This window comes from Lichenostomus cassidix, chromosome 5 (assembly GCF_008360975.1).
Source record: "Lichenostomus cassidix isolate B80296 chromosome 5, HeHo_3.0, whole genome shotgun sequence".
Lineage (NCBI taxonomy): Eukaryota > Metazoa > Chordata > Aves > Passeriformes > Meliphagidae > Lichenostomus > Lichenostomus cassidix.
In genome coordinates this window covers 49,213,167-49,236,277 of record NC_139486.1, presented here as the reverse complement: position 1 = coordinate 49,236,277, position 23,111 = coordinate 49,213,167, and the positions used below count along the sequence as shown (strand labels likewise).

General features: G+C 38.0%; 2 protein-coding genes across 7 annotated transcripts in view; one reads left to right on the top strand and one right to left on the bottom strand.

Annotated features, from left to right (window-relative positions):
- Nucleotides 1-19,524, bottom strand: part of METTL15 (methyltransferase 15, mitochondrial 12S rRNA N4-cytidine) — a 75,957-nt gene extending 56,433 nt beyond the window's left edge. Inside the window, exons 1-2 of one of the 4 annotated variants that reach the window (XM_085062986.1) lie at nucleotides 19,377-19,524; nucleotides 17,314-17,593 (exon numbers count right to left, since the gene is read on the bottom strand). In XM_085062986.1, the coding sequence (XP_084919112.1) occupies nucleotides 17,314-17,577 (264 nt within the window). In that variant the 5' untranslated portion in view covers nucleotides 17,578-17,593; nucleotides 19,377-19,524. Of the gene's footprint in view, nucleotides 1-17,313; nucleotides 17,594-18,530; nucleotides 18,942-19,029; nucleotides 19,135-19,376 lie in introns of those variants that run through there. The other 3 variants (XM_085062988.1, XM_085062985.1, XM_085062987.1) reach the window with 3 other exon arrangements.
- Nucleotides 19,104-23,111, top strand: part of KIF18A (kinesin family member 18A) — a 30,477-nt gene continuing 26,469 nt past the window's right edge. For 2 of the 3 annotated variants that reach the window (XM_085062983.1, XM_085062981.1), the window contains exons 1-4: nucleotides 19,215-19,325; nucleotides 20,021-20,408; nucleotides 21,163-21,320; nucleotides 22,232-22,336. In XM_085062983.1, the coding sequence (XP_084919109.1) occupies nucleotides 20,081-20,408; nucleotides 21,163-21,320; nucleotides 22,232-22,336 (591 nt within the window). In that variant the 5' untranslated portion in view covers nucleotides 19,215-19,325; nucleotides 20,021-20,080. Of the gene's footprint in view, nucleotides 19,151-19,214; nucleotides 19,326-20,020; nucleotides 20,409-21,162; nucleotides 21,321-22,231; nucleotides 22,337-23,111 lie in introns of those variants that run through there. The other variant, XM_085062982.1, reaches the window with a different exon arrangement.

Here is a 23,111-nt window from a genome sequence, read left to right as displayed (position 1 = left end):
GATCTGCATGAAAACAGCTCAGCCAAAAAAGTAGGGAGAGAAAATTTCACCCTACTCTATCCAACAGATACTGTACTTCAACTAGTAAAACTAGCACGACACATTGCAGGATATGAACCTACAAAGACCTAGAAAATCCAAGGAATTTGACATAGCTTCTGTTAAAGAAACCAGGGAAATTAACTGATTCTGAAGCTTATATAAGAACAAAGACTGCAAATGTCCACACTACAGTAACAGAAAACATGCCTCACTTTGGTGAAGAGACATCACTTACGCAGGCATTGCAAAATTAAGTATTGTGTGGAACAGACCAGTAAGTCCCTTAACTAACAGGTAAGCACAAATTCATTCTCAATTTATTCCGGTCAATATGTATAGGAATTTTATATCTTTGAAACTATGAATATAAACAGTAAAAAAGGGACATCTCTAGACATAATGTAAGCACACAGAATCACAGAAAAACCCCACACAGCATAGAAATGCTAATTACCACCAAATTATGAGTAAAATTCAGACATTGAAAGCCCTGAATGCAAGGTATTTGCATCAAAACTTTTCAGCAGACGAATGTGTTGAATGTGACCAAAAAAAATCCCTCTCCCTGCTCTGAAAAAGGGCATCAAGATGGGCACATAGTGCATATATGGAAAGATTTACAGCGTTGGGTACCACACCCACATGAACAGATCAAGCAACATTGTGACCAGTGGCCCCAGACCTAATACAGCAAATAATCAGATCCAACTTGTTTCCAACCTGCTCTCGGCAGATCTGTTGTTATCTCAAGCCTCAGTGACCCAGACAGGGTGCCAAATACAGCTGTCATGGTTTAAGAATGGTACTCCCAAATTCATACCCAGGTGAGTTTCTCCAAAACCACATGTCACATGCACATCCTGCTGCAGCGGGATGGAATTCAGAATTGAAGGCACTAGAGGTAAAGAGGAATTCAGAATTGAAGGTACAAGAGGTGAAGATCACAGTTTGCAGCAAGCACAATTTACTGGAAACAGCAATGAGATAAGAAAACAAAAATTAACAGAAACAATATTAATAACAAAAGGTGTAAGAAAAGAATTTATTTACATGGACAAATATTCCCAATCATAGAGAATACCAGATGGCTCCCTCCACCATGCTTTCTCAACCCAAAGGAGCCCCTTCTGCCCAGAAGAGAGAGAGTCCCTTCTGCCTGCCCCCAACAATGACATGAGGTTGTATAAACTAATCTGTGTCCTAGTCATGCTGCTTCCCAGCTACTGCAAAAATTAACCCTGTTCTGGTCAGAACCAGAATAATATTTTTAAACTTAGCTTGATATGGCAACTAGTAACTGTGAGGTCTTGCTCCTAAAAAATAGTATGGGTATGCACAGCTATTTGGTAAGAATCACTGTTCTATACAACTTTTAATATTTGCTTAAAAATAACTTCATGGTTGTTTTTGATAACTTGACGCTTGTATTCCACTCTTTTGCTTTTAGTATGCATATATTTTAATTGTCTACTCAAACAGAAAACAAGCAACCTGACTTGCTGAGCAAAAATAATGACATTCCTAAACTGTATAGGAAAATTGTCTACAGAACCATAAAAACCACAGGACTAAGAATATGTTTCCAAGTGTACTTACTGGACTGTTTGTCAAATTACTTAAACTATTACAGCCTTTGAAACTATTCTAAAATTAGTACCTTAATTGTTTCATGCCTTAGTAGGTGTTAAAATTTATCTTCTGGATTTTCTAAATGCCAGCTCCATCAGGTTCTGAGCACTTACTCTTTCCCACTCAGAGACAGGTCAACAAGACAGAATTTTTTTATAACCTTTGCTGAAATGAAGTCTTAAGTCTCTAATTATTCTCTCTACCAGCAGATAAAAGACTAACAAATACGTCCAAGACTGGTGCTATTGATGCCACTTAATGGCTTTCATTTTTTCCTTTCCTGCCTGGAAGAGCCAACTAATTGGGTAGAAATTTTGTGCAATATTTGTAAAAGCAATCCATCTACCACAGCAAGGCAAATCCACTGGCTGTAACATGCAATATGTCAATGAACACACAAGACAACCTCTAAATATTTAAATGTTCTACTAAATAGTATTATCACCAATAATTATTTGCTCATGTTATGAAGAAAGCATTGTCCCACACAAATCAAAAGGCATGATTTATTAATTAGTGTATGGAAACATTCCTGAAAAGTCCCTATACCTAAGCAAATGACAATCCCACCGCTGGTGAGATTTTCCAGACTTTTGTAGTGAGATACAAAAATCCCATTAACAGGTGAGAAATCTTATTTCTTCATCTTCAATACTCCAACATAGAACAGACTGATTCTGTGAAGCAGTAACCTAATCCAAAGAATTTTGAAGTGCTAAAACCCAAAATATATATGTGCTAATGGTGTGTGAGAAATGGGATGACAACGAATAGGAAACTATTGCCACTTTTAACTCTATAACCAGGATTATATGAATTATATTTTACAAAGTAATCACGTCACTCAACTTTATTACCAGAACTACTGCTGTAGCTTGTACTACTGTACAAACCACAATACAACAGTTCCCAAATTACTAAGTTTAAAATCCAAGCTGCAAGTCTCCACCAAAGAAATCTTTTCTTAAATCTCCTGCACAGAGCAGGAAAAAATCTTCCATTTCAGCTAAACTTACCTGATTTTATCTAGAAACTGAATACTTCCAAGTAGAGCTTTACTCTCCTCACTGACTGTAAGGCAGGTGAAAGCTTTGCTTTAAATCTTTACTGCTTCTTTCAAATTGAAAAAGATGCTTTGAAATATGCTGCTGTTTTATAAAAATGAGTAAAAATATTTTATTCTTCAATAATTAATTTTATTGATAGTCTCTAGGATAAATATTTTGGTGACCATATTCAAAACATACAAGCATCTTCACAAACTTATGAAACAGAGCAAATACCTACAAGAAAAAGTTAGAGACATAAACCTATTTTAAAATTTAGTTTTTAAAATTTAGATAACATGCAAAACCAAAATAATAAACACTTTGATGCAGAGTAAGAGTACAACTGGGGAAACATAAACTGTTAAAGAAGAAGCGGAACCAGATAAAACCGAGATAAGGACAACAAAGGAAAAATACATGAAGGAGGAAATCCTTTAGAAAGGAAGGAGACTGAAAAGGAACTGCATCAGTAAGCCCTGCATTCCTAGGGGAAAGTTGGTATAAGGGAAATCTACAATCCAGAAAAACAATAAAATCACATTCAAAGAACAAATTTCAGAGCCAACTGATCATTTCAAGAGAGAACAGAACACCTTCCATCACTGCTGCTTTATATGAAACTGGGCTTAGACGAGGACAAGAAAAGAGGAAATGTGGAAAAGGATTCCCTTAGGACACATCTCTCTGGTCCAATAAAACATCCAAAGGCTCCAGCAGTTTTCTATGGAGAACTATTAACATTGTTTTTATACAGCTGTAGCAGATGGTATGATTCACTTATCTCAAAATACAAGAGCTCAGGGAACTTGATATTATCAAGCATCAAGTTAGAACAAATAAAAAAGTGCCTTTCATGCAAATATTGAAACTATGAATAATGTTGTGGGGAGAGATCTAGTAATTAACACATTTTTTAGAGAGATCAAACTTGAAAAAACACAATGGCAATGATATTACACAAATATAACCCTCAACTTTCCCCCTGCAAGGGAGAAACTACTGGCAACTACTGTTGTCAGGTGAAGGTAGCACAAGGTAGAAAATAATAATTCTCTCCCTTCCCCTTCTTTTAGGTTTCCATTAGCACCTGCTGTTGGGCACTGCCATAGACTGGACACCTTGTCAGGTACAATCCTGATGTGTACCAGTGCTGTATTACTGATGGTCTCGTGATTCACCAGTATCTTTAGATCTTCAGTGAGAAGAAAAACTGTTCAAGAGAAAAAGAATACATAATCAAAAGAACTTCTACATCCTCCAACCTCTAAAAAGACATTTGTTCACCATCCCAGCTTCAGTATTCATCACATACAGAAATAGCATAGACCTTTCTCAAAGTTCAAAATTACTGTCTTAGAGGTTTTTGGAAGTAAGAAACTCAGTTGCAACCATCCCTTCATGTCTTCTCTCCTCTGTTCTCAGTGGGAACAAGCAGGAGTCCTGCACAAAGCCAGCAAGGCTGGTTTTCTTTAATAATGCAAATGACCAGAAAAACCAAACCTTGCTTTTCTCCCAATACCTTAAGGTTGTTTTATTATTATTTTCCTTAATGAGAAAGCTTCAAGACATGTCCTGTCCTCCCATGTCCCCCATACAGCCCTTTGCCTTCTCAAGCTGCATGATGGTAAGAAACACACACACACAAAAGAGCTGAAGAACAGGAGAAAGAAAGGCTCCAATGATACTGGAAACCACTGCCATCACCTGGAGATGGTGGGCATGCACTGGGAGAAAGAAAAGCCATTTCTTATTATAAAACAGGACACAACACAAGGTGAACATTAGAAGTGAAAACTAGCAAATCTGAAAATGTAATCTGCAAGTCAACACAAAAAATATTTTTAAGCTTGATTTCTAAGAAGTTTTGAATGATACTTTAAAGAGTTTAGGAATAGTGAAAAAACATTCATCAGTACTAATAGGACAGCTCTTAATGAAGAAGACTTTAAAAAGTCCTCAAAGGACTCTAAACATCTGTAAATGAATAGGCATGGTAAAAAGTGTAATTCCTGAATATGTGACCTAACACAGAGAAGAAATTCAAACTGAGTACAATAAAAATCATAGAGAGGATAGTAAAAAATAATGGCAATGGCAGGTCTATTCAACAGGAACAAGATCTTAAACCACACAAATTTTAACAGCAAAGAACAATTAAACTAAGTCGCTAAAACCAAAATACTTCAGTGGGATGTCAATCAGTTACACAGAGCTGACAACTGTGCTTTAATTACATTTGAGACTGTTACCAATTAGTTAGTCTACAGCACTACAGGCTTCATGCTGCCTATGACTCAGTGCACTGACTCATTCAGTAAAACTTTTCCTACAGAACTACCCAGGCACCCACAAGGATGCAAGATCAAAAGGAAAGTAGTTACATTGACCTTCTTAGCAAAAGTCTTGTTTTAAATTTAGATGACCAAAAGTGTATGCTGACACAACTGCTCAAGTGGGTTTTTTGAAGGAGAGACTTTCAGGAGCACTGTTTTAAGTCCATTTCAGATAAACATCTCAAAAAATCAAAATACAAGTAATGCTTTGTACAGTTTGAAGCTGAAGCAGCACATTTTTAAATCTGTTTTTTCATAAGCTGCTCAAGTAGCATTATTTATTGTTAATAAACATATCTACCATTGAAAAATCCTGTTTTCCATCAGTTAAGAGTCCTGGCTGATTTTAACAATTGAAGGCTGATATCTTTCCTATGTCAGAAGTAAGGTCACCAGCTTATGGGAAGGGGTGGGAAAGAGTGACAGAATGTCTTCAGCTATTTCCCTGTTTTGAGAGAAAAAAAAAAAAAAAATCTTTGGTAGATTTTTGAATTGTAACAATTCTACCATTGCACTAAGCAGTAATGGCATTTTCAAGTTTTCCAATGAAAGTAACAGGAAGATAATCCTGGGTGAAAGATTCTTCTATTGATATTCTCATGGACCTGCAAAAACATGTAAGGTTTCAAAGACTTCTGTCCCAGCTGTCCTTTCCAAAAGCTCAGGCTATGATGCCTACGCTGAAAATGCAACATCCTGGAAAAGGAAAGCTGTGTCTCTTGCTCTCAGCTTCTGGTCTGCTGCTGCCAACACAGTGCAAGCCATCAAAGAAATGAGTGGGTAAGAGGGCATCCAGACTCAAGACAGGCAACCTGTTGAGATGCCCTTCAGTTCATATGTAAACAGCTGATTTCTGAGAACAACTGGCTGCTCACTCTCATCTCCAGCTCTAGCTGCCCACTGGCCCTGTTCGCACAGGTTCCATCGGCTTATTCACCTGAGAACACGGTGCAAGGAAAGGGACAGTTTTGGTTTGTGCTCACTCCACAGCTGCCCAACCACAAGAGCAAGAGGAAGAATGAACATGTATCCAGAGAGCAGCATGTCCAGGGCAGTTGGAGAAGTGTTAAGCCATTAACACATAAGAACTTAAGAGTTCTATTTTAGGCCTGGAGGAAAGGGAGGAACAGGTAAGGCTTCTGAGGGTTAAAATGAGCATGAATGTTACAATTAAGATGTATTTTTAAATTAAAGCATGTTTTATCCAGAACTACACTAGAACCTACAAATCTCAGACTTTAACACTAATTTTTATCAAGTGACAAAGCTGTAACGGGGAATGTCATCTTCTCACAGCAAAGTCAGAAAGCGACAATCTACCAAAGATTGGTACCAAGACTATGGTTGCACAAGATGTTAAGTGTTTGGTGTAGGAGTAATAAGGCATTATTTTCTAATGTGTACTTTCCCTCTTGTAGTTAATTTCTCTCAGCACAAGCACTTACTGCATACTTCCATAACCAATTAAACTTAGCAACACGGCACAGAAAACTAAAACAGAAGAAAAAGCTGTATTGTTTTCTGCCATATTAGCGTGTTCAACTGATCTGCAGAAGTCAGGGAGGGACAGGAGCTTACGGAGATGGTGGTATGTGGGGAGCAGGGATGCTGGACTTGTTCCCTTCAATGGCACACAACACTTCACTGGCTTACCTGTTCAGCTTGGCTCTTCCAGTACATCCAGAAGGAATGAATCAATCCCTTCCATTCCAGTTTTCTTTCCAAAAGTGAAGTAACACCGGAAACTGCAATATCCAAGACACTAACTGAGAAATGCACTCAGCTGCCAGATGGACACTGGAACTTTGGCCACCCAACTCCTGCAATTCTCATGTCACTACACCAAGCAGGTAGGTCACACTGTTTCTCATTTTTCTCTCTGTAAAACTCAGAAACTCTAGATCTGCTTCCCAGGCACACTGTGACCTCAACAACTGCAAGTGGATGTCACTCCACTGTGCTGCAAAGCTCTAAACCAAAATGCTAACCTCTTCAAAAAACCAGGAAAAGGGGCATTTCCCATTGGGCACTCAAAGCATGATTTCAGTATTGTTGCCTCTAAGTTCTGCAACGTAGAAATACTACTGTTGTGCCACTTTATAGGAGAGCTGCAAACATAAATTCCAATTCTAAATATAATGCAAACATAAATTCTAATGAATTTGAATTAATTAATCTATAATCTGTGAATGATTCAAAGGGATATAATTCAAGAGACAAAATCTAAACTCAAAGCAGAGTTTGAATAGTAAGCAGAATATAAGACATGTCCGTGTACAAGAACAAAACAAAATACTTAGCTTATTTCCCCAGCAGTGTCTGGTTATATCTACCTGAACAGGCCAGTGGAAGGAGATTCTCAAAGGGCAGAACCACCATTTTGTCTGGGCCCCAGCACACAGGCCAGCAGGTTTTACTCCAGACCATTTCCCAAGCTCATTTTATTTTTTTAACACCTTCCCTAGATAACAGTTTGCTTATAAATGCAATGCCAGCAGAGGTCAGCAATTCAATCCTGCTGAACAGTTACCCATGTACAAAATTCTTCATTAGAAAAAGAGGTAATTCCTCTCTCCTCAACCAAAATATGCACTATGGACACTCACTTCCAAACTCGCAATAGCAATATTGCTGGTGTTAGACAAAGGAATCTATCAAAACCTAAACTATTTAATCAGATCATATTTCTAGAGCTATTCTAAATCTAGGACTACTTTTGCTAAAGCAAAAATACTGATTAGAAGATTTAGCAATTAGAGATCTTTTTTCTCCATGTTGTTAGCAAGCCAGTCTCCAAAGGAAGAAAACAAAGTTTCCATGAAACCTTCTCCTCTTCTGCTCTGCCAGAAGTCACCTTTGTTGAAAGAATGTCATTTATAACCCAGATTAAATCTTGAAAATCAAAGTCTGCTTACCCCGATCAAGCCCAAAGCATGCATCTACAAATTTCCATTATATTTCTCCATTCTAAGCACTGTTTCTTTAGTTGACTCAAAATACGACTTAAAATGGGTAAGTATCCTATATCCTCCCAATTTATCACAAATTTGTTTATTGCACATATCACTATGCCCTACCTAACGCATGCACAGGTCAACCATGCAGAGAAAAGATTATATTTTAATTTTTGTATAACAACACAAGTATTTGTCCTCAATTCTCACTAAATATACAAAAATAATACAGTATAACTTGTTTTATATGTCTGACAACAGGCAGGGTTTTTTAAATTACGTTAAATAAACCTGATTTTTAAAAAAACAGCACAGTGAGATGTGATATCGCAACAAAGATTTGTAAGTAGCAAAATCTACTTTTAAAAAATGCTAGAAGAGTTCTACTATTTTTCTAAACAAACTACGAAACGATACACACTCAAAGTCTCAGCAGAAAACATTATTAAAACACACACTTTGCTGCTATTCATATGCAAATAAGAAAAACTAGAACTAAGAAAATAAGAGGTCAACGAGACACTTTTGCATTTCTATCGTATTTTATTCAAATTTAGTAAGAAGCAATATTTAGGCTTTAGCATGCTAATAACCTTTGCTCCCTGTTATGAGAATTCAAAATATTTTGCAAATATGTTCAGTTTCATAAGGGAAATTAGACATACCTGTTTCAGAGCACTTTGATTTTTAATCATCTATTCAAAATCATTGCTTCACAGGAGGGAAAATATTACAAATGCAATGAACCACACACTGTACACAGACACTTAGATATGCTATACTCCCATCCTGAAAAAGTTGCAATTTGTGTTCTATTACTTCCATAAGAACTCTAAGAATGAAAGCTGGCTTACCACATGACTGTGTGTTCTGATGTCATCTCAACATCAATCAGTAACAAAATACTGCCATGTTGTAACATAAAATTACTTAACAATAAAAAGCAATAAAAAAGCCACTTCTGGAAAATAAAAACATCTGTGGCAAAAAGTCATCAAGGTTACCCTGCAGAGCAAAGCTGTCACTGAAGGTTTCCCTGCAGTAGACTTGAAAAATGTTTTAAACCTATGCAAGGTAAACAAGCTTTACAAATCTCTAGACCCAGCAGCAATAAGCTGATGCTGATGACACAGCTATGAAAATTATGAGCAGCTACTGATCTTTACAGGTGTAATTCCCATCCAAAGCTTGCTCAAGTATGCAAGAGCTGAACTTGTCGGTGAAAATATTATAAAGGGACTAAAACTTATTATGCCTGATGATACAACATGCCAGAAAGTAAAGTTGATCAAAATAGTGAAAATTTACAGTTCTGTAATTTTGCTTATGGTAATATATTACACCATAAATCCTGGGGGTTTCTTTCTATTAAAAATAAAAGAAAAAGTACATTGCAAAGAAGAATTCTGATTGAAAGCAGAAAATATCTCCTGTAAGTTTTATACAGTACACGTCTTTTATCTATGTAAAAAATTATCACTTGTAATTTAAAAAATTAAGGACTGATAGGTCAAACATAACTGGACTAATTTTTTTCAAAAATTCCTTTGACAGAGTATGAAACGATAAAAAAATTGTTTATACACCAAGTCTAACAATCTACATCATAAAAAGAATATAAATAAACAGTTGGCATTTTGCAGGAAAATAACCTTTTCAGATCACACATTAAGTAAAATATAAAATTCTTTTCCAGTATTGGTCTATTCAACAATTCAACATAATGCAACCATTATTTCCCATTTTTCACATTCATCACACTGGTACACTAACAAAGGATGCTGCTAAATTATACTAGCATACAGCTGAAATATCTGTAAAATCACTAAGTTTGCATATCCAAGAATTTCAGTACCTAGCACTATCAACCATCTCTTTATTATTTCACACAGAGAAGAAAAAAGATTGCTATGAACATATTTTGAATCACCCGTCAGTCAAAATCACATATTGCCTCAAAATAATTCCCAATATATTTTCTTCACAAGAGTTCAATTTTCTGATTACAACTAAATATGAAACGTATGAACACTAATGAACAGATTTTGTATTAAAACATAAAAAGGCATTTTACCTCTTCTTTGCTACTGTTTTCCCCTCTTCACTTATTTTCTAAAACTCATACCTTAAGTTGTGGTCTTGATTTCACAGAACATATTGGAATAGTTCACCTGAAGACATCTACCATTTATCTTAAAGTGCATGACATCTTTCTGTCATCAACTGAAGGTCCTTCACAGAAGCCTGGCAAATGTCCAGTCACAGGCAAACCACTCTAATCCTCCCACATCAGAAGCAAAGGGAGCCATGTCCTAGACCCTCTCATGTTTTCCAAGTGGCATTCCTTGCCTAGTGGGAAACCTGCAGCCAAACACTGCATTTCATGTAGCTGAGTGAAACATCCAGAAAAATTACTGAGAGCAAGTTTTTTTCAATGCAAGAGAACACAGATGAGCTCCTTCTCTCTTGCATAAGAGGTAAGAGAAGCAAACAAAAACCACCACCACCTGCCCTTGTCACCTGCTTTTAGACAGCAGTGGCAGACCTTACTTCAGTATGCATTATTTACTTTACTCATTTTCCTAAGACTAATGTCGTCTGGAATTAGATTTAATGACATTATGACTCAAGCACACCATTATTAACATTTCCATAGGAAATTAAAATTTCAATGTCTGAATGACTTCAGCTAATCGTCAAACTTAACAAGACAAAGATGATTTCCTCAGCTACCTCAGAACAAACTACTTCCCTCAATCAAAACTGAGGAGATATTTAAGATGCAATGAAAATTTTACAAAGGCTGAAGTAAAAGTCTAATTCTTTGTTACTTAGGTTAGCCAAACCAAAAAAAGCCACGGACATGTTTTTGATAAGTCTTGGCTGCCAGGTGCCTACAGCAATTTGACATTAAATAACACCATTTTTGATAGGAAGGGAGCCTGAAACAATATTCATCTATTTCAGCATTTAAAACACAATTATTAGAAAAATATTTTCCCAAGATGCTGAGTATCAGCAAACATCACTGGAATGAAGACAACATGCTCAGAAAGTCTGGGAAAAAAACATTAAAAAAAAAAAAATCAGACCATACATTTGCATGACTTCAGCTACCCATTTAAATATCAAATTTAGTAGCTTAACCCTATAATTATCTCTTTATTAACAATTCTGTGCAAAATACTCACAGCAGTATAAAACACAAAATAAGAAACCGAACAAAACCTGTAGATACTTCCCACACTCCAGTTGTGATCTTCAATTGCTAGTAATATTTTGTGTGATAGAAAATGTCTGCATTCCTGTTTGCAAACTCAAATTCAAATATTTAATAAGAAAGCTTAGCCAAAAGGCTGACTAAAGACACACAGTACTAGACGAGGAGGAAATGAGTAGCTACATATATTAATTATCACCCTTTCTGAGAACACAGGCTCACTCAAGTTAAAATTTAAAGGGCTTAGATTACTTTCTGGTGAATTTTATTAGTTTTCCCCAAGAGGTGCAAAGACTAATGCTGTCACAACAGAAAAGGAGAGCATATACAGCGTCATTACAAGCTGAGTCACCCGAAAGCACTGAATCTTGCTTTATTATAACACAGCATCTTAAATAGTCTCCTGAAGCGCTATCATTTGTTATGTGATAGAATGGTAACAGCAAGCTAAGCCAGTACCACCATAAAACGAAATCTGCACATCTGCGGAGCTGTTTTCAGTAGGCAGGCCCTGTTCCCTTGCTGCTCTCTTTGGATACAGCAGCTGCAGGCTTCCCTTCCTCTACTGCAATAGAGAAAGATGCAGAGCAAAGTTGGTGAGAGCTCTTCTGCTTGTGGCTGCTAACAGATATGCCTTCAGAGAGCCATGATGCAGGTGGGAAGATGAGGTGGATCAGGAGGAAATGCAAGGACTACAACCTGAACATTCTTCCCTGTGCAGCTGTAGCCATCAACTTATTCTTCCTCTCATATAAGTATTCTAGTTATTTTTTCTCTAAGGACCAAATTCTCAAAGGATAAAAAAAGTAAAATCTGAAGGGACTTCTTCACCATGCCTCATTCATATCCTGCCATCATTCAGATCCAAATATACGGATATTTTTCATTTCCTGGTACTGCAGTGTAGTCACTCAGCAGTATCAGCTTCAAAAACAGAGAACAGTTATGCAGTGCTCTCAAATAAATCACATGTGTTTTCAGTCATCTGTCAGTAAGGAATTTAAGATCCCTGTATTTTTGGAGGGCTCACTACAGAAGACAGTAAAACAAAAAGACAATTGAAGAGTGTGACTTTAAGAGTGTGACTTTCTGTGCCTCCTCAGCTGGCAAGCTGTTCATGAACTCCACCTCCTGTCCTGCTTTCTTCCCAGTCTCCTTCTTTCCTCTCCTATCTTGTGATGGAACTCCCGCAGATGCAAATACTGTAGAAAATGTATGACATTTGTTGGCATTACACTGTTAAATAACAGTCCTTCTACCTTATTACTTTTTATTTTGACACGTCACAGCAGAGAGCAATCATTTATAAGTCAAGGACCATGACCAAATGGGATCTGCTTTTCCATGTATACATTACCATAATAAATACCATATACATTCCATGTACACATTACCATAATAAAAACATACTACTATTATTTAATAATAAATATTTGAGGTACTATCTTTTGCATGACTTAATCAAAACCGCTTTACAAATGTTTTCCATTTTCATGCACTAACTCAAAATCCTAACTTCACCAAAAACATCCCTCTTAAAGTATGATTTTAGCCAGGTGCTATCTGATGAGAACCCACTTAACTAGTTTCCTATTAGATACCTCCGAAAATGAATACACTTTGCATATATATACACACTCTATGCACATTTTATTACACATTTCCATACACAGCTGTGATCTGAAGCCTGGCTAGCCTCTACTGTAAACAGACAATATGTGCAGCCAGGACATCAGGCAAGATAAGAGAGACAGAAAGAATACAGAGGAACTACATGATCAACTGAAATAACTCTCAATATGTCCCAGTAATGCTCAAATCTTATGGGGAAAAAGTGTGTTCTGTAATTCCCAGAGTATTTGCAGAATTACTCTATATTAATTTATTGATTCTTGCAAGTTTCTGTATCTTCCTTTTTTACAACAATAGATCACTGTGCTGCTGACAGAGAAAACTTAGCCATAAAATTTGCATATAGAAAGATATTTTCATCATGCTTCCCACCAAAAAAAAAAAAGTTTTTTTATAATAAGGACCATTATGCAAATCAATTGCTTTATGTCACCTCATTAATTTTACAAGTCCAGTGGAAAACAGGTTAAACAACAAAACTTTTACTTAGTCCATGTGTGTGTAGTGTTTTCCAAAACAACTATTTCAGCATTTATCTCGTGATGCAATAAATATTCCCTTCTAAACTTGATATTTTAGCTGCTTTTTACAAAAAAAAACCCTCATACAATTTGAGAACTCCAGATTTTTTCCAGATCCCTTTTCAATTCCTGTTTATTTTGGACACCCTGCAGAAAACTTCAATTTTGAGAACTTCTACTGTAAACGGATCATTCTAGTTATAAATTATTTGCAGATGGCTTTGGAGGTACTATGATAAGAACCCTGGTCACCAGCACAGACATGTAACTATTTATATACCACAGTACTTGGAAACCTTTATCACAAAACAGAAGTCCCCTCTGCAGGGTGCTGTACAGAGAAAGGTTATTTTTGCCTTAAAGCACTTATACTCAGTATAAGGCAGAAAAAGAATACTTATGTATGGACAATACACTTAAACTAGGACAACAATTTCAGAACTGACTCTGCTTTCACACACCAGCAGTCTACCTCAGCTTCCTTCAAGTGTCATCTATTACTTAACTACTTAGCTCTGCAGAAAAGGAAGGAAATAACCATGCTCCAGATCCACATCCAACACAAACAATAGAACCTCCAGGAGGTGAAAAGCCACTGTCTTCAAACTGAAACTGCAGAGCTCAAGCAGAACCTCACTCACAACAGAACAATGTCTGACTGTCAGCAATGTCTTGTACTTCCTTCCTGTTATTCTAGAAGGCCATGCTCATACTCCTTCTGAAAAAAAAAAAATTGATGTTTGGATGCGTGAAAATAGTAACTATCCTGAAGACAAAGTAATATATAACTGAAAGACTGAAAGGAAAGCCCATGACAAAGCTGGATGCTTTCAGGCAATACCTGTCTCTTTCTAGAAACTAGGTATCACACATTATTTCCAAGACAGAGAGGATACCTCCTTCAACGAATGCCAAGTAACAAAAATAATCTGAATAAATTTACGGAGAATAAAAAGGGAAATCCCCACAATAAGTCCTGGCTAACCCAAGAAGATGTCAGACAAGATCTCTTTGGGGAAAATTATTGCCTTACTTTTTTTGACACTAATTAACATGATGAGATAAACAAACCATCAACAGTTTCTGATGAACCACTTAAACACTGAAGAAAACAGAAAGGTCTCATTCATTCTCTCTCACCTCAAGCTTGACCACCTACCATTTAACTTAGAGATATTAAAAAAAAAAAAAGGTTTCTAGAACTATCATAAACCAAATAGTATTAGCAGAGCTTATAGTATCTCTATTTCAGTCTCTTCTTGACCATACTCAACCACAGATAAACTCAATCATATAAAACCACAGACGTCATCAGATTACAACTTCCCCATATAATCTGAGTAGGGCATAATATTTGCTTTTCTTCTAGTTGGAGTTTAAATATTACATACAGAAGTATTTGTTGCTGCTGGAGCATTATAATTTCCTGGAGCTTCACAACTCAAAACCCTTTGAGATTCTCATAAGAACAGGCAAAATTTCAGAGTTACATCCTCTGGCATTCATACTAGAACTCACTGCTAATGAAATTCCTTTACTTAATATTATAGCCATGAAATGTGGAAGAGATCCATATCTTTAGTTAAAAGGCAAGTGACTATTGCAGACAAAATAGGAAAAACTAGGCAGAAAATTGGGGAAACATGTTTCTGGATGTCCAAACACATTAATTCAAAATATGCTTGGTTCTTTAAGAGAATAGAAAAAACTTAATTGTCCAGACAACTGCAAAAACATTGGTCAGGTATTTGCAAACAACACTAGTGGACTGAAAAGATTAAAATGTAGTTTAATCAATACAGTAAACTTAGAGAGGAAATGACTTGTGTGTGAACTTGCTGCAACAGACTTTTCATTGAGAAGTGAGGTAGATTGGTAAAAACTAATTTGTAGTCTTTATTTCAAAAACAGGACTACTACAGGGACTTTGAGAAACAAGGCAATAAAAGAAGATACAAAGATAACTGGAAGTATTATTGCTCAAACTCCTGACAAACAGATTCCCCAAAGGAGCCAATCAACAAGAATATTCAGTAGGAAAGCACTAACATCTTCATCTCAGCTGTGACTCACTCTTAAGTAACATTTATTTTCCTAAGAACCCCTTTAAGTAAAATGAAAATCCCATTCAGTGGCTATAACTATAGGGAGAACATCATCTTTCTAATTAGATTTTCTTTATATTAGCAACTCCTTGTCTTAGGACACAACAAGAAATTGAGGCCCAAATCAGCTATTTTATAACAAAGAATATAACTGTTAAAGCTGAGTAAAGGAAATCTTTTATGTGCGCAGGAGAGAATAAAGCAGAAAAACTCAATTCAAGATTAGAGCACTACCTTCCCTGCCCACAAAATAAAGTGTTTCTAGACTTCCCTGTCATTACTATAATCTTAAAAATATAACTTTATACAACACTCCCAGTTGATATGCAGGTGAATGCAAACTGATTACCACCACTCAGGTCAGTGAGAAACTGTCTCAACCTGTGTTGAAAATTTCACTTACAATAGCAAGATTTCGTTGACACATTGCATCCTTTTGCATACTACTTATTTTTTAAGGCTTCAGAAAGTGCTGCAAATACATACAGAAAAAGAAAAATGGAAGTGCTGAACAGTTTCCAGTTTCAGTCACGCTGAACAGGTTAGCAGTATTATAAATGCTTCTGTTTGAGGTAAACACACTTGGGCTCTCTTACAGCAGTCATTAGTGGTTCACTACTAGCTTAGGAATCTGCAAAACCATGTATATGCAGACCTGAAAAAATCCAACCCAATAATAAGCTATTTTACATTCATAAATATTTAAATTACAAAAAAAAAAAAATCTTCAGCGGGAGTAATAGCTACTCTCCACAGTTTATAACCTCGAATAGTTTATTTTACAAGTTCTGTTTCCAAGTAAGGTTTCTCTACATCAACAAGGAGAGTTTAATGAAGAGTCATTTCATCAGGCACTTCTTATCTAAGTAAAAATGTACACAAATGGAAAAAATATTTCACATAGAGTATCACAGTTTATATGTTCATTTAATGAGTGAAAATGTCACCATAGTCCTGACATCAGAATGAAATCTGAACTCGAAGTTCCTTATGTATTTCTCTAATTTAGGTATCTTCAACAGTAGGACACATGCAAGAGCAATGTGTATGCTAATATGTATGAACACTAGTTGCATTTCCACTGTTTCTTCAAACATTTAAAATTATACATAAGGCAACACAATGAGATTTGACTGCAAATTTTTGATCACTGAGTCCACCTCAAACTTGCTGTATCACTTTGCCACTGTTGGATGATGCTGTTTTCAAATAAAAATAAAAACATACACAAATTTTAACCTTTCTACTTCTTCATTTATTGTTTCAACCTTTGCAGTAAAAATATACATTGATAAGCCCAAAGTAGTAAGATTCCATGAAGCTAACATAAGCACTAAAATCACAGATGAAAGTATGCAGTGAAAGGATATCCTAAGGAAAGACCTCCAACTATGGAAGTAACTGTCTCAGAACAAGGGATAATGATAATGACAGTTTTTAAAACCTACATACTTACTACCTCTTACACATTAGGGTATGAGCTCTTCACAAACTGATGACACAACCATACATGAGAAGTCCACACTACTATGAGTTATTAACGAAACCTTAAGAATACCCAAGTACAAAAGCAAGAGAATATTCAAACACAGCAGTTTTAACAAATATTACCTACCTGGGGATTCAGGCACACAGACACCAGAATTTTATTACTTTGAATGCAGTCTTAATTTGAACTTCAAAACAATTAAGAACCTTTAAAAGGTACAACTGATTCTTAAAGAGCATCCCTTTATTCCTCTAAACAAAAGTTTAGAGGAATCCCTACAGTGCGCAAATTTTTCTGCTGGCCTGTTAGTGGATCACAAATGTTAACCATTTAACTCACCTGACCTGGCTGGGGGGATAAACAATTAATAACCTCCTCCAGCATCACTGGTATGTGCAATCTTCCAAAATTGCTGTTTTCTGTACTTTGAGGCAACTCTTCAGTTTCACATTTCTGGACAGTTTGTTCCTTTGACTCAGAGTCAGAAAACTTTTTTGATGAAGAATGGATCCTTCTGGCAAAACGAGCCACGTTTACTGAACTCAGTTTCCAGCTGCGCAGAAGCAAACATTTGCAAACTTGGCACAGACATTGTGATAACATTTTGGAGTTGATCAACCTAGAAGAGCAGTAGATGTCAGCAATTACTTTCAAACAAATATTTGAAACAGTGTATTTGTTTAATAATAAAGTGGAAATGTTATAAGTAAGGCAACACACATCCAAGATGGGCAGCTTTATAGACACGTCATGTCAGCAAAATGTTTTCAGAACTCTCAATATTATCTACTAATCAATCATGTTCAAGCAACAAGCAGATTACTTTCACTATCAGATATTAATATGCGCTTTTCTTGAATTTATGTTGCCAGAGGCTACAGATATTTTGCTTGCATAAGATGTTGAGAAAGTTATTCCCCTGATAATTTAAGCCTCAGCTGAGCAATAATTCCAACCTTAAAGATGAAAGTATGTATCACTCCAACTTTGTACAGACACACAGATGTGAGGTTTTGCAACAAACCACAATGCCTCTACAGAAAACATATATATCACCATGGTATGCTGCACTGGTTTCGGCTGCAGTGGAGTTAATTTTCTTCACAGGGGGTAGTATGGGGCTGTGTTTTGGATCTCTGCTGAACACAGCAGGGAGGAGACACAGCTGGCACAGGTGACCCACATGGACTGAAGGGATATTCCAGAACAAATGACATCATGCTCAGTACCCAAAGTAGGGGAAGGACAAGGGGGATATTTGGAATGATGACATTTGTCTTCCCAAGTAACCACTACCTGTGATGGGCCCTGCCCTCCTGGAGACGGCTGAACACCTGCCTGCCCATGGGAAGCCAGGAATTCCTTGGTTTCCTTCGCTCATCTGCACAGCTTTTGCTTTTCCTATTAGCGTCTTTATCTCAACCCAAGAGTTTTCTACCTTTTACCCTTCCCCTTCTCTCCCCGATCCCACTGGTGAGGGAGTGAGGAGCACCTGCCGGGAGCTTGGCTGCAGGCTGGGGTTAAACACCACAGGTGTGTCCCACCATCCTACTCACACTGACCAACGCTGGTACGAGCCCACGGCGTCTTGTTAACACAAGGGACACACTTTGCTTACAACCACCATCCTTCTACACAACGATATACATCGCTTAGAGCTGAGCTGACAGTGTACTCTGTAACAGCACACGCCTAAAGCGGCACAACAGGAGGCTCGGGCACAACTGGAGGCTGCCGCCTGAAGCGCCGAGCTTGTACTGAAGCGGAAAGGTAGCAAGAACAAAAATCCCACCCCTCAGCACTTTCTGCCAGAGACGGCCGGAGAAGCGTCAGCAGCCCGCAGCCCGACCCACGCCAGGCCCCGCGGCGGCGTGCGGGAGGAAGAGGCGGAGGGCTGTCCCCGGCCGAGCCGGGCTGGCGGGACGCGCGGAGCCAGAGGCCACACGAGGAGCCACACGCGGAGCCCCGAGCCGCCCGCTCGCTCGCCCGTCAGCCCCACGCGCGCCGCGCTCCCTCCCCGCGCGCCCCGCCACCGCCCGCGCCCCGCGCACTTACCGCTGGCGCCGTCGCTCTGCTGACGTCACGCGAGGCAGCCAATGATAAGGCGCGGAGGGCGGCCTGCTTGGGTTTGAATCGGGCGGCCGGTGGATGGCGGTTGGTGCGGCTGCGGCCCGCGGTGAGTCCGGGCGGCGAGAGCGCAGCGCAGCGGGGCAGAGCGGGGCGGCGGGCCGGGGCTGAGCGCCGGGGGCTGAGCGCCGGGGCAGGCAGCCGTGCGGCGGGAGCGGGGCAGCTTCGCGGGCCGTAGGGCCGAGCCTGGAGGCGTGCCCCGAGGGAGAGCTGCCCGCGGTGGGGTAAGGAGCGGGCCGAGAGCCGGGCGGGCTGGCCGCGGCCCCTCCGCTTACTTGCCCCAGGTGTTCCCTTCCGCCGTGTCCCGTTGTGCCGCGGCCGAGGGCGGCTCCGCTGAGAGAGGGAGAGCTGTCCTGAAGCGGCAAAATGGTCACCGACAGTCTTTATTACGCGTGTTGCTGTCCGCTTTTAAGGGTGAGCGAGCAGCCCGCTCGACAGAGATGGGCTGTTTAAAGGAAATTCCGGTTTGGTATCGGTTACTTTAACCCGTGCAAGTTACGTTAACGTGAATCCCTCTTTAACTCTCTTGAAACCTACGTGCGACGTGACTAAATTAATAATCCAGGGAAAGCACCGCAGGCAGCTCCTCTTTTTGCTGAAGGACAAATACGCTACTCGCTTTAGCCTACGGAAATGCGGTATCTCATCTGAAAGCTTGGTCTGATATAAAGGAATGCCACTCGGTCCTTTAGTAATTTAAATTTTAAAATAAACGTAAGAATTTACTGGGAAAGTGCTCGTTGGCTTTCTGAAGGCTGTGCTAAATCATCGTTTCCAGCCAGTTACAGTGGCCAACTGCACGACTGCCATTGTCGCAGTCCATTGACAAGTGCAATTGACAAGTCCCGATCGAACTGGGAGCTGTTGGAAAGAGTGAAAGGCCTTATATCTCAAATAAAACCTATCTTGTTAATTGCAGAAAAAATTCAGCTGTTCGATCTGAAAGAATCTTTGGAAGTGAAGCTGGGGCACAGACGGGATGACTCCTGCTAAGGAAGAAGATGTCTGTAATCATGTGAAAGTGGTGGTCCGTGTCCGTCCAGAGACCCAAAAGGAAAAACACGGCAGCTTTAGCAGGGTTGTCCAAGTTATTGACCAGCATGTGCTGGTCTTTGATCCAAAGGAGGAAGAAGTTAGCTTCTTTCACGGGAAGAGACTGACCCATAGGGATATTAACAAAAGGCATAGGAAAGACCTGAAATTTATGTTCGATGCTATTTTTGATGACAGCTCATCTCAGCTGGAGGTTTTTGAGCATACTACCAAAAGTCTAATTGATGGCTTCCTAAATGGGTATAACTGTACAGGTAATTCTTCTGTTTATCTTCTTTAATTAAAAAACTTCAATGAATTTCTCAAAGTTTCTACCATTGTATCCAGTAGCTGCAGAGGCATTGAAAAAGCCTGAGACAGAAATAAAGCATTGTGTCTTAATTCTTAGATATTAATTTTTTCATATCATATCATAGAATTATCATAATATCGTATATTATAATAATTTATTATTATTATTATATCATATATGATATCATATCATAGACTTTTTAGCTTATGGGAGTTAGGATAGCTCTACCCTATTTTTGAAAATAAGTTTTTGTTAAGATTATAATAGACTTCAGAATTTTATCTGAAATATATGTGCTAATGAGAGTCCTCTAGAGTTATTCAAGCAGAAGCAGTTGTGTCACTGAGTGTGTGGTAAACTGCTTTATGAACTCTTTAAGAGCTTGGGGCTTTTTAATTGGCAACTGCAATGTGGTGGGGAAATGAAATGCCTATCAGCAGTAAGTTTATGGTGTAGGGTTATGAGAGTAGGTAAATAATGTTTTCATGTAAAATGTTAGCGAATTTTGAAATTAAAATTCAAAAATCTTATTTTGAAGCAGCTCTCTGACTATAGATGTGAAAGGTAAAGCCTAAGTAAGAAACTTGTTCAGTTTATTAAACAGTTGTGCAGAATGACAGAGGCCTGTGAGTGTTCACTTGACTTTAGTGTTCCTGATTAGCTTACAAATAAATTACATATTTTTCTTCGTTGGGTTTTTTTTTTTGAAAATTCAGTACTTGCATATGGTGCAACAGGAGCTGGAAAGACTCACACAATGTTAGGTTCTCCTGAAGATCCTGGAGTAATGTATTTAACCATGATGACGCTTTATAAACGCATGGATCAAATAAAAGACGATAAAACATGTGATGTTGCTGTCTCCTATTTAGAGGTGAGTTTCTGCATTTGGTATGTTACTTTTAATAAGTCACATTTTAGAAATAAAGACAAGCTGGTTTTGTTTTCCCCTGGTCCTCTCTGGGGCTTGACAAAATATGTTCTTACAGGAGTGGAACTGTAGTGTGCTCTGCAAACTTGGTGTTCCTAGGCACCTGTTACTCTTTTACAGAAGGCTTTCCAAAATGGACAACTACTTCTAATATATTCATTAAATGTTCAGGATTTGTGTCTTGCTGATCATTTATGTACCTTTGAGCATCTGTTGCTGTGTACAACAAAATGTCATTTCAGGGTAATATTTTAGGACTACATAATAACATCCTATAAGCGCTGTGAAAATGCACAACAAAATGAAGTTCTGTTTTTACAAGTGAGTGTTTTGGCACTACTGTTAAGCAGTAGTAGTAAAATGGTTATCTTCCAGCTCCCTCAAAGTCTTAAGGGACTCTAGTTGGTATTTGAGAGGGGTAAAAGGAGGCAGGGAAAGTTTGCATTGCAATATGCTTTGACAAACCAAGAAGGCATTTAGCAATTTTAACACAAGTAGGTTTGAACTAAGAATCTCACAGAAGTATGGATTGTGATATATAATGGAGGAAAATAAATGCTTTGGATTAATGCTTGTTGCAAAATCGGTTTTTGTGGGGGGAAAAAAGCAGGTTTTTTTTCAATAAAGAACAAAAGTTATTTACTAGGAAAGAATTACTTCAACAGCTAAAAAGAAATCATGTGAACTGAATATTTTAAGCTCAGTATAGGAAAGATGCTTGAAAAATTTTATAGCGTGAATTCCTTATTTTGTCATAAGTATTAAAAAAGACTGGTGGTTTCTGTTTATTTAAGTTTAATTCTGTCGAGTATGGAAGGATATTTTAATAAAATATTTTCAATTCCCTTTGAAAGGTTTACAATGAGCAGATACGTGATCTGCTGGTCAACTCTGGACCTCTGGCTGTTCGTGAAGATGCCCAGCAAGGGGTGGTAGTTCAAGGTCTGACATTACATCAGGTATGTAAATACCTATAGAAATTTCAAATGTGCTTCAGATTAGTGAGAAACATTCCCATTGTTTTGAGAGTTGTATGGAATTTGATAATTGACTAGTGGGCTCTTTTCTGGTTTTAAGTGCTAGTAACTTGCAAACCTAATTAGTTGAAAGTACATTGTGGAAAAACCTGCTAACATTATTGAATGCAAATGGATAAAAGCATTCAGTCCTTATTATCAAAAGGGTACCATTGGCTTGATGCTCATCCAGCAGATTTTGGAAGATTTAGTTTTTGGCTAAAACATCATGGCATTGCCTTTGTTGCCGTCTTGGAGTGTTCCACACAGCTGTGAAGTCTCAAGGTTGTTTTTGTTTGTAAATAACTGTGTTGGAAAAGTTCCATGTTAAATTACTGTTTCAGGCCAGCACAGCAATTCTTTGGTAAGGTTAATGATAGAACTTGTTTTCCAATATGACAATCAGTTCCTGTGAACCTATTTTTTGCAGCTTTCTAGTGTATGTTATATGCCATGACAGGAAACAATGTTCTAAATTTGGCTAGCTCTGTGAACATGCTCCTTCCCAAACCTTGAGTCCTGTGAGGAAAAAACTTTTCTTGCACTAATGCATCAAGCAGTGATATACTAATTTAAGTCAGACATTCTTAAATTAGGCTCATTCTAACTATGGAGAACCTTTCAGATTTGTTTAAGTTCTTTACTAAAAATATTTTCTGATTTAAATTGCTGTAGTTAAGTGTTTGCTTTTCATACCTTACTGCTTTTAACTGAGAAT